Source organism: Anneissia japonica, unplaced genomic scaffold, assembly GCF_011630105.1.
Source record: "Anneissia japonica isolate Jap-2015-1 unplaced genomic scaffold, ASM1163010v1 scaffold16662_len1167910_cov178, whole genome shotgun sequence".
In the NCBI taxonomy this organism is placed as follows: Eukaryota; Metazoa; Echinodermata; class Crinoidea; order Comatulida; family Comatulidae; genus Anneissia; species Anneissia japonica.
The window spans coordinates 639,201-651,436 of record NW_022732216.1 but is presented as its reverse complement, the minus strand read 5'-3'; the positions used below and the strand labels follow the sequence as shown (position 1 = coordinate 651,436).

General features: G+C 32.6%; 1 protein-coding gene across 6 annotated transcripts; it reads left to right on the top strand.

The window, feature by feature from the left end:
• The first annotated feature begins 3,529 nt into the window (after positions 1 to 3,529).
• LOC117115649 (mitogen-activated protein kinase kinase kinase 7-like) lies at positions 3,530 to 10,301 on the top strand. 6 transcript variants are annotated; one of them, XM_033259543.1, is made up of 9 exons: positions 3,530 to 3,685; positions 3,896 to 3,945; positions 4,455 to 4,601; positions 5,922 to 6,010; positions 7,099 to 7,291; positions 7,841 to 7,906; positions 8,634 to 8,696; positions 9,602 to 9,673; positions 9,883 to 10,301. In XM_033259543.1, exons 1-9 carry the CDS (start codon positions 3,582 to 3,584, stop codon positions 10,146 to 10,148), a joined length of 1,050 nt encoding a protein of 349 aa, XP_033115434.1. In that variant the 5' UTR covers positions 3,530 to 3,581; the 3' UTR covers positions 10,149 to 10,301. The 6 variants fall into 6 exon arrangements, with proteins under 6 accessions (XP_033115434.1, XP_033115431.1, XP_033115433.1 ...); XM_033259540.1 differs by having other exon boundaries at positions 9,596 to 9,673; XM_033259542.1 differs by having other exon boundaries at positions 8,631 to 8,696.
• The last annotated feature ends 1,935 nt before the right edge of the window (positions 10,302 to 12,236 follow it).

Here is a 12,236-nt window from a genome sequence, read left to right as displayed (position 1 = left end):
AGGACTTAAACAGATGGAGGGTTCAGCCACCTAAGCCTAACTCTGGTTTGGGCTGAGGTACGGTAAATTATCATTATAACACCTCATGGCAGGAAATGGCACTTTCAGATTTCAAATCAATTTCAATATTATTTTTATTTTTTTCCATTTTTTTTTTTTTATAAACCTTTAAAATTTAGGGGGTCCGAATCATCTCCCCCTCCTGAAACTGCCACTGAAAAGGTCATTTGTGTTGGTGACATGAATGAATTGATGAGTGAAGGAAGTTTAACTACAGTTGTCCATCTAATTAAGACCCTCCAATTAAAGACCACCTCCAATTGAAGACCACTTTTCTGAGGCTCCAGAGGAACACTTACTGTATCTAAAACTGCTAAAGCCCATGAAGACCGTAGAATTTAATTGGAGGGAGACATTTTTTTCAATCAGATATGATTTTTTTTTCATTTTAAAATTCATTTTGGAATAAAAGTAGGCCTACTGGTTTGAAAACTTTTCCATCAGTATATATTTCAGGGTAATTCATAAACATACATTGTATTGTATACTCTTTGTGATTGAAAATGAAAATGGTTTTATTTTTCATGGAATCGGAAAAAGGAAAAAAAATATGGACCTTTAAATTCCAAACTAAACGTTGCATCTGGAGACAACTTTCAAAATGTTATTTATATTATCACACTCTATTTCTATTCTTAACATACACAATGCTATAGGATGGTTACAACATCAGTGATGGAGAAAGGGCTAGTGAATATTGCACTTCCCTGGAAAATGCAAACAGCAAAAAATAAAAATAAAAATGCTTATACGGACATGTGCAATGCCTGAGGTGCTTAGAATCATACACTTTTATCAGCCCCAGTAGCTTATTCAGGTGGGGGGGGGGGTAAAGCCGTCCAGGCCACCTAAATGTGTCTACATTATACAAAAATGTGAGAAAAAAACTATTATATTCAAATTTAAGTCTCTGGGTTTCATTTCCGGCCATCTAGAGGTGTCATAATCAAATTTTCTTGGATTGGATTGGATTGGATTTATTCGGTGTAAACAAAAAGGATAGCCCACGAAAGTCTAGAAGAAGACTTATTTCCAATGGGGGCCTTCTGGTGGTGATTGGGCAGTACAATGGGAGACAATCCCCTACTCTTTTCCCAAGAGTGTACTGCCTTCTTTAACGTGCACATGGGCTATAATTTAACTGCTTAAACGTCTCATCTGAAAGACGGTGCGCTATTGTAACTTGTATTTCAGCCCTCCAGCTGAAACACAAGGAGAGGCAGCGATGGGAATTGAACCGGAAACCTAGAGATATCCACGGTTCAGCGCGCACACAGTGGCTACCACCAGATTAGCCGACTGAGCTAAGCTGCTCCCAACCGTGGTGTGGGCTAATGTGGTCTAGACCCTTCATCTAAAAAGATAGGTCTACATTTTGGTTTCTTGTGCTGCCGTTTTTAATTTTCAATAATAAAATTTACAAAAAATAAACATGTTTACACTTTGTTGTTTGTGATTCCTGTTTGTTCTCTACCTGTTGTTTTGACACTGCGCCTTGAGCACCAATTTTGGTGGTGATGTTTGCGCTTTAAAAATTATTATTATTATTATTATTATTATAATTTTTTGGTAAAAATGTTCTATATATTATGTTTTTTTTTATTAATATTGTTAATACTTGTCTTTTCTATATTGTCCGATAAACCATATACTATATTTTTGTAATAATATATTTTTGTAATAATAAATTATTGTAAATAAAGTAAATTAATTGAATGATTGTAAAAAATTGAAATTATTATAATTTGACTTTTCTGGTGAATAATTTTTATATTGAATGATAAATATTGTAAATATGTTTTTTTAGAATTTGTATTGTATATTGTTGGATGGATTTCTCTGCTATTATGACGTTTTACTGTATTGTTTAAAATAGGACTGATTGCGTGCGCACTGGTGTCGGCTTGCTGGCGTAGAGCGCTTTATAAATATTACTTATTATTATTATTATTATTATTATTATTATTATTATTATTATTATTATTATTATTATTATTATTATCTGTGAAAGTCCCTCCCGGGGCCCTCTCCATTCCAAATTCTTGAGTCCGCCACTGAGCCCTGATGGCAGCCATTATTAATATCAGGTATCTGGATGATGTTATTGCAAGAGACATACCGGTATACCCGGTATTTGTTTGAAGAGGTTAACCATGAAATGCAATACCGTGCGGTAGTGGAGTAAATAACTATTATTGTAATGTTTCATTACAGCATAAATTCTGAAGCAGTTCGCAAGGAAGCTACTAAAATGAGACAGCTATGTGCCTATCCATCAATAATTTGCGTGCACTGTGTGACCAGTCGTTCAGACCAAAATAGAGTCGGCATAGTCATGGAATGGATGAAACTGGGTAACTTAAAGGATTTTCAACAAAAAAAAATTAAAGAGTTTCCATGGGCGCTTCGAATAAGAATGCTAAAAGAGATATCGGAGGGAATGTACTATCTCCATGATGAAGACATTATTCATCGTGATTTAAAAGCTGAAAATATCTTCTGTCTCTTATACACATCTAGATGTGTATAAGAGACAGTTATAACACCTCATGGCAGGAAATGGCACTTTCAGATTTCAAATCAATTTCAATATTATTTTTATTTTTTTCCATTTTTTTTTTTTTATAAATCTTTAAAATTTAGGGGGTCCGAATCATCTCCCCCTCCTGAAAAGGTCATTTGTGTTGGTGACATGAATGAATTGATGAGTGAAGGAAGTTTAACTACAGTTGTCCATCTAATTAAGACCCTCCAATTAAAGACCACCTCCAATTGAAGACCACTTTTCTGAGGCTCCAGAGGAACACTTACTGTATCTAAAACTGCTAAAGCCCATGAAGACCGTAGAATTTAATTGGAGGGAGACATTTTTTTCAATCAGATATGATTTTTTTTTCATTTTAAAATTCATTTTGGAATAAAAGTAGGCCTACTGGTTTGAAAACTTTTCCATCAGTATATATTTCAGGGTAATTCATAAACATACATTGTATTGTATACTCTTTGTGATTGAAAATGAAAATGGTTTTATTTTTCATGGAATCGGAAAAAGGAAAAAAAATATGGACCTTTAAATTCCAAACTAAACGTTGCATCTGGAGACAACTTTCAAAATGTTATTTATATAAACTATCTCTGAAAAGTTGAATTGTAAACGTGAGTTGAGTTATAAACAAAATATCACCTGTATCATGTTTTCATGCATTTTAGTAGATGGAGTTTACCTGAGTTATTTACAATCATAATCATTGTTTAATGTGTGAGATATATCTTGAATAATTGTCTTAACTTGGCAATCACGTTTATACATCTCGTTAACATTTACATTCCTATTATTTTACTTACAATTTTCATTATTCTATCAAGTTTTTTCTTATTATTTACACTAAAACTATATTTTACCAGATTACCCAATTGAAAGATGAAACACTTAAGAAAACACTCTGATAAAAATGGAAAAGGAAAAATTTACATTTTTACGGTTACCTTACTAGATTGGGGACTTCGGACTTTCAAAGAGTATGCAGACAGTGTATAATTGTACGTTAGGAGGTACTCCAAGTCACATGCCTCCCGAGTACTTTAGCAAAAAAGGAAGTCCAAATAAATCATGGGATGTTTACAGGTAAGTGAGTATTACACCGATTATCCCTGTATAATATTATGTCATTGTTGCTTTATTCGAGCACTGTTTCTAACATTATTAAATATTTTGATTTTATATATATATATATATATATACTGTCTCTTATACACATATATATGTGTATATAATGTATATGTGTATATGTATATATCATTAAGACCTACAGTATCAATATCATTTTATTGTTAGTTTTGGGATTCTTTTATATGAAGTCGCAAGTGGAAAGACCGTTTTTGAAGGTAAAGGAAACACAGTAACCAATAAAATATAATGTTTCATTTCAATTTCATTGTAGAAAACATATAAAACATACATACATATATGTCTATTATATATAATAAATGTGTGTGTGTTATGTATATGTTTTTAAAAATTATTTTTATGTGCTTTTTTATTCTAAGTCATGTAGTGTATGGATGTGTGTTTAAAATGAACACTTGAGGCACTGAAGAAAACAAAAACGATATTCAACAGAGAAGATAAAAAAATAATAAAACAGCATGTTTCACTAATCAGTCGTGAAAAATTAATGCATTAAAATTACAGAAAATGCAATCTTAGCCTTATACTTATACATAGGAAGGAGTTTTAGAAACAGAAGTTTCACATCTGCGAATTTGTTAAACTAGAATGCTATGGTATCTTGTTATCATCACTTGTATGAATAATAGTATTGTTATTGCTGTACTAATTTTAATGTTTTACCCCCTCACAAAAAAAAAACAAAAAAAAACAACTTGTCTTTCAGAGATAGGCAGTGATGTTCAAAGATTGATGTTTTGTGTTGTTATGAACGAAGACCGTCCAGAAATCTGTGATAGCTATCCGGCCTTTATCAAAGAACTGATGATGAAATGCTGGGGTACTAATTCTGACAACAGACCAAATTTTAAAGGCAAGCTAATTAAATAATAGATATGTTAAACTAACTTTAAAAATAAATAATCTCTGTGGTAGCATATCTCTACAATATACTGATTATTTTTTCTTCTTGATTCAAAAAGCCCTTCACAAGGTTATGCTTTATGTTTCTTTGCCTCTCTTCGAAAATTAATATTTATCTATTTCTTTAAAACTCTACATAAATGAAAAGAGAAATAAATGTTGCATTGAGTTGAGTTTAGACAGCAAAAGTTCATCTTGAGAACACCAAAACAGTATTTAAGCTGAATACCATATAGGCCCTAAGCTAGCTGATCTTACTATAGAAATGCTTGTTGAAACACACATGTACATCTGCATCTTCATTGTAATGATTACTATCATGCTATCATCTTTATAGTAGAAGTGAACATCTACGATACATTGCATTTTAAATAAAGAAGGAATAGAACACATACAATCTTAAAGCAGAATGACGTATTGTATTTTAAAGAATCAATTAAAATTAATATGTAATAACGAAATTGCTTTGTATACTTAGGCCTATCATATAATTAATTTCAAAATTTAAAATTCATTTTTTTTTTAAATACAAGGTAGATAATAAAGTTATATAATGATCAAATCAATGTTGTTTCGGGGGTTTAAAACAAATCTTTAGTATTTTTTAATACATGTATATTTTAATTAGGAAGCTTAAGTTGTAGTAACAAAAAAGCAACAGTTAATATATATTACTCCATCAAATTCCTTCCTGAAATTCAGAATTGAAATTGAAATACACCCTTCAGTGTATTTTGATTAGAATATATTATATTTATAATTTAAATACTGTACTTAATATGAATTATTTTCCTTATTTGTATTTTAAAAGAAGGACAATAAAGTTAACACATCTGGTTCAACAGTAGCTTTGATTAGACATATTTATTACTATTACTATAATATATATATAATGTATATATAATATATATTATATATATTATATATTATATATATATTATATATATTATATATATTATATATAATATATATAGGGCCTATTATTTTTTATTTATTTATTTATTCATTTGTTATAAAATACATAGAATACTCAAAATGCAACAGAAGTTGAAATGCTTTTAAGTTTACAAAATGAACAAATATAAAAATAAAACATCCAACACCACATTAAAAAACACCAAACTTAAGGCCTATCTTTTCAGTAATCATACTAATATTAGATTCTAAAATTGGTATTTGTATACATGAATTTATTAAAAAATTGGATTATTAAATAATGAAATATAAATATATATTAATTATTATATTAACTTTCTGCTTATTTTTTTAGAAATAAAACTGGCAATAAGAAGAGCTTATGAAGATAAATACGAAATATCAATATTGGAAGCAATAATTAAAGTTCTAACTCAACTAAAGGTAATAATAAATTTTGATTTGGAACATAGGCATATTCGACTGGTTCATTTCATTAGATTTTTCGTTGAGTATAATTTTCATTCGACTGGTTTGTAAAATAGACTTCGTTGACAACGAAAATTACCGTAATGTAAACCAGAGTGCGTTAAGTTAACCACGTAACTAAAACAAACATGGCAGATTAGTGAATTTAGATCAAATTTTGCAAGCGCAGCTCTGCATTCCCGGCCTGTTGCCATCCCATCTGGCCTGGCGGTTTGCCACCCAGTTTTCTGCCATCTGGTCATTTACCAACTAGGCCCGTTATCACACGGCCTTTTGTCACCTGGCCTTTTTCACCCAGCCATTCACCATCAGGCTATTTGCCAGCCGGCCTTTTACCACCCTAGGCCCAGATTGACATCCGGCTTTTTACCACCTAGGTGTAATATCAAATCCTCTTCACATTGTTCATTTTTGTTTGACTTGATGTCAAACTTGTGAGTTAAGATTTCCTTCTCAATTCCATAATCCTGGCAAAAGATTTTACGAATTCTCTGAAACCATGCATCTTCCCTTCTTATCCTAATAAAATTATAAATTCAATAAGGTAAAAAAAGAATAAAAAATTTAGCACCATCCATAAAAAAAAAAATGCTGAAACAGTCGTTAGAGGTTATTGTTGTTAGGCACCTTGTGGTTATCCTTCCCATAAAACGCTACATAAATTTAATATGTTTATTTTATTTATTTACCTACATATTATTGGTATTAGACCTAATTGGTGACAGTAGAAAAGAAACTACCATAGTCAAATACAATAGAACCATTATTAAGGAACACTTTCGGTACCAAAAAAGGTGTCCTCTTAATATAGGTATCCCCTGAGTAGGGGTTGGCCGTAATGTTAAAAAATATACTTTCCCTTTAGGTTTTGTGGCTGAAAAAATGTCACCTTAATAGGGGTGTCCCTTCAGAGGGGTGTCCCACAACTGAGGGATTTACTGTAAATGTAGATAAGGCACATCATTTTTTTTCCAAAATGCGTGCTTCACCCATAAATTACTTTTGTTCAAAATTAATACTAATGTCAATATTTTTATTGGTAGGATCAACAATGTATGACTGAACTAGATGCCAGAATGAGCAATTTGCAAACAAGAGGAAGACAAATAGAAAACCAAGAAGGCAGCTCCGAGCTTGTTATCGCCAATGAAGCAAACAAAAAAACAGCTACAATGAATCAGATGTCTGATGAACAAAATGACAAGTTCATTCAAACCGCATCTTGTGTTAATACAGGTACTGTATTTATATTTCTACTACATAACATGTGGAACATTATTTTATTACAACTGGTAATTATTAATGATGCAGCATTTACAGCACATGGTTATGGTGAGGATGAATGAGTACCGGTATTATAGGACAAAACCACCAGTAAAAAATCCATCAGAAAATGGATTATAATATTGTGACATCGAGGTCGAATAGAAGAAATATACGTCAACTTATTATACGTTATACGTCAACTTGGTATTTCATTTGTTTACTTATGCTGTTCAACTATATACATACACACACACACACCCACACCCACACATACATGTAGATGATAATGGTGCAGTGAAGAAAAGGGTATTGTAGAATGATACACGGTTGATGAGGTTGATGGTTGCATGAGTTGAAGATGGTACAATCGTAGCGTACAAGAAGAGTATGACAACAATACAAATTACAATAAAATGATGTTGATGGTAAAGATATAGCTATTTTGCATGAGCAGTGGGTTGATATTGGGGAGGAATAAACTAATAATGCCTTCTATCTCAAATCTTCTGTTCTATTTAGCGGTTCTACAGTCAACAGGGCGACCGATCCCTGCTAATTCATCTACTGAGTCACATCGTGAGATTAGTGAGTAACAATAGTTGAAATTAGTATTTCAGGGGGGTGCAACATGTCCTACAGCGGGAACCAATCCAAGGGGCTGACTTGTTCAGGATCCCAGAATAAAAATTCCTGATAGGGTTCATAGAGAGAGTACCAGTGGCTGATTCAAAGGGGCCGAGCCAGTCGGCCTGGGCCTCCTTATTTATTTCAAACTCATAAAAAAAATGGAGAAAAAAGGAAAATTATTATAAAATTTAGATCTGAGAGTGCCATTTCCGGCCATTTAGAGGTGTCATAATCATAAAATGGTGGGGCTGAAATGGTATAGACTCCCATCTTTGAAAGTCTCTCCCTGAGCCCCCTCTAATATGAATTCATGGATCCGCCACTGAGTATTAATGGCTTTGTATGGTCCAAAATTGTACAAATGATTGTATTATTTTCTGGTAAAATAATGTTAGTAATGAAGCAAAGGATATTGTAGATGATAATGATGCAAAGATGAAAAGGGTATTGTAGAATGCACGGTTGATGAGGTTGATGATGCTTATAATGGGGAAATATTGTTGCATTTGAAGATGAGTATGATGATAAAATCGAAGAGTACAAGAAGAGTATGACAATAATACAAATTACAATAAGATAATGTTGATGGTGACGATATAACTATTTCGCATGAGCAGTGAGTTGATACTGGGGAGGATTCAAATAATAATGCCGTCTGTCTCACATCTTTGTTTCTATTTAGCGGTTTCACAGTCAACAGGGCGACCAGTACCTGCTAATTCATCTACTGAGTCACATCGTGAGATTAGTGAACTACCATAGGGGGAAACGATAACAATGGAAAGGGTTAGAAATAATACCTTAAGGCAAAAATACTGCCACTAAGGGGAAATTTTAACGATGTTAAGGAGAAATATAGACAAAGGATTTTTCACCCTATGAGTTACTTAGGAGTAGTATGTATGTATGTATGTGTGTATGTATGGGTGTATGTATGTATGTATGTATGTATGGGTGTATGTATGTGGGTATGGGTGTGTGTGTGAGTCTTGAAATGAGGAGCTGATGGGGTGGAGGCAATGGTGGCTCCAGAAATTTGACAACAGGGTGTCCGATATCGAGAACCAAACCAAGGCGCTGACTATAGCCTTGGTCAGGGTACCAGAATAAAAAATTCCAGGTAGGGTTCATGGGGAGAGCGTAGGCCTAAATGGTTTTGTATGGTTCAAAATTGTGCATTTAGACCACAATGTTAGGGATTGGCCAAAAAAATAAGGTTATTTTGATAGGTAAATTAATATTTTTGGTCCGATGACCTCGTCGTTGTTTTGGATGACGAGGGGTTCCAACCTGTCACGGGGAGGGGGGTTGGTGGCAATCTCCTTCCCTAATGGCATCGCCACTGGGATGCAAATGTAAAGTGAAGGAGCTCGATTATTAAGTGAGGGGCCCATGGTTGCAAAATACAGTGATATAAGGTGAATTTTTGAGTCTGATTTTTTGTTTTGTTTCGGACATTTTATTTTTTTTATGGGGGCGTGCTCTTTATTCGCACCCACTAGATACGCCATTTATTTCAGCAATATACATTACCACATAATTATTAAGACTACTGCAGGGTAATGGTAAGCAGAGATAACCCTTCATGAAATAATGTACTGTAGAGGATAATGCCATCTACCTTATGTCGTGTCTGTTTTTTCCTAGTTACAGAACCTGCTCCAATATCACCAAGGCGACCAGTCTCTGCTAATTATTGTACTGAATCACGTCCTGAGATAAAAAGTGAGTAACAATATTAGAAATATATATTTACTCATTTATTTATTTATTTCAACAATGTTCACTACCACATTATAGGCCTAATGTAGTAAATGTTAAATGAATTTTGTAGATTACATTAATGTAAAATATTTTAAGACAAGTGTAAAATGCCCATATATAGTCATGATGTGCCTAAATTGGAAGGAAATGCATTTTTTTTTTCATTTTAGATGGTGAAAAAATACTTACTGATGGTGATAAACAATGTGTCCTGGACTATCTAACAGAAGACAATTTTCAAAAATTAGCAAAAAAATTTGGCTTAAAACCTGGACAAATTAGTAGTATCAAAATCGACAATTCTTCTTATAATGATCAAGTGTATGCACTTATTGAGAAATGGGAGAGAAAAAATGGAAGACGAACAAGAAGGCAGTTATGTGAATGTTTGCGGGATGTGGATTGCACTATAATTGATGAATTAAATAAACTTTAGGCCCATTTTTATAATTGGTTATTATAGTTATTGTATGTTCATTGATGTGGAAAACCACAGAGAGCTTACATTAACTACTTAACTACTATGTACTTATAAAACCATTACAAGAAAATATATGAAATATAAAATAAAATAAAAGTACTATAACAACACTGAGTGTTCACATGTCTTATCCAGTTCAAATACATTTTTGACTTGTACATGCAAGATTTCACAGCAGCATTTACAAGAATATTGTTAACATTTATCCTTCTAATCATAAAACCATGGCAAGTTTTTTCTATAATATTTATCTAATCATGGAACATTTCTTGTTAGGTGAGACTTTTTTATACTCTGTTTAGCAAACCTGCCGCCCTCCAATAATGATTTCGAATAAAAATGAAATTTTATGTTTGGCAAACAAACACAAGCGCCACCACAAAAAAAAAATTAAAATTTCAAAAAAACAAAAATTTTTTTGGCCTCCGATTAAAAAAAACAAGGTATAATAAAAGTTTCGCCTTATAAACACCTGTTAATGGTAATAGTTTAAAAGGTCAGTAGCTTTTTTTTATACTAATTTAAATATTATTTTCATTGTTTTTAAATCACTTTAAGGTAAGTAAGGTAAATCTAAACTGTAAAAGGTATCTTACACAATGTACTTATGTACTGTTGTATTAACAAAACAACGTGTATTGTGTATTGTCCAGTGATTTGTGTTCTTAATTTAATGAATTCTTTAAGTTTTTTTTGTGTGTGTTATATTGTGAATACACCAATTGAGTTTCACCGATTTAATTAAACAGTATGTACAGTTCGGTCAGACTATACAACCAAATTAACAGCGTAGTAATAATAAGTGATAGCTATAATTGGGTGGGGTACTGTATGCACGTAATGTGTATTATGTACATTATTTGTGTGGGGAGGGTGAGGGATGTTTATGATTTATTTCAGATCTAAGTTGTATTTTCTTTTGTTAAGTTCTTTCATTTGTTTAGCTTTAAGTTGTTGTTTTACTCTTTGTTCATTAGTTTAAGTTTGACTGCGCCACTTTCTTGTGTGCTGCCACTGATGTAAAAGTGTAATGTCAATAAATATTATTATTAATGTTTGTTATTGTTATTGATACTATAATAATTATATTTGATTCAATAATTATTATTGTTGTTCACTACCAGGTATTAATATTGAAATTTATCTAAAAATATATGCTTTGACTGAAACATACATTCATGTGAATGTTCGTCTCCAGAGGCCAAGTTACAATGCTGAATTGTAAAACAAACATATTTTTGAATCATAGGTACTTAAAAGTAGCTGTCGTACTTTTATCAGGAACAGAATCAATTTCAATTAATGTGGAAAACAACCTGTATAGTGATGCAAGCGTTCCATCTCCTTCATTTTAACGATTCCTTTGTAATTAGATATGTTCCTGGGCTTTGTTATCTTTTTAATCGGAAATAGCAAACATGATATCTTCATATGATATGTTAACATGGTCTAGACAATTTTGGATCTTCCAAAATATTATCATTTGTTACAACAGAATTAATTATTTCATTAAAATTACCAATATTGCTAAAGTGTGTTTGAAGTGCCTCTTATGAGATTTGGCTCGGAGGGCGTCACATTAAGGCCAACTCAGACAGCGTCGGCCGACGCAGCCCGACGCGATTTGTTGTCGCGTCGGGTCTGTGTGAGTTGAACGCAGACGCGATGGTGTGCGTCGGGGGCAGTCGCGTAGTAGAATATTAAACGTGTTTGATATTTCTCACGACTGCTTAAAAGAGAACTAGCAAAATGATTTTTTGTTCTAGAGGAGATTTTTGATATGCCATTTATAATAGAATCAACATTAAAATCGTTTTTTGGCAATTGTTTATGAAGTTATAGTCCACTATATACGATTTTACCGTGACGTCACTGGCGAAAAAGTAATTAAAAAAATCGTGTAAATAGCGCTGCGTAGGGTATTTGCTGCGTAAGATCTTTACGTGCATGCTGTAACCATGGTTGTTGTAACTTGCATATAGGCCTATAACTGCATCAGCGGTTGTCAACAGAAGAGTTACAGCTATGGTTACAGCATGCACG

Excerpts from the sequence above, each read along its gene's own strand:
- LOC117115649 (XM_033259539.1), top strand. The coding sequence starts at position 3,582 with ATGCAGACAGTGTATAATTGTACGTTAGGAGGTACTCCAAGTCACATG. Across the intron at positions 6,011-7,098 it reads AAGTTCTAACTCAACTAAAG|GATCAACAATGTATGACTGA; the intron begins GTAATAATAAAT and ends TTTTATTGGTAG. Across the intron at positions 8,697-9,595 it reads TGAGTCACATCGTGAGATTA|TTACAGAACCTGCTCCAATA; the intron begins GTGAACTACCAT and ends GTTTTTTCCTAG.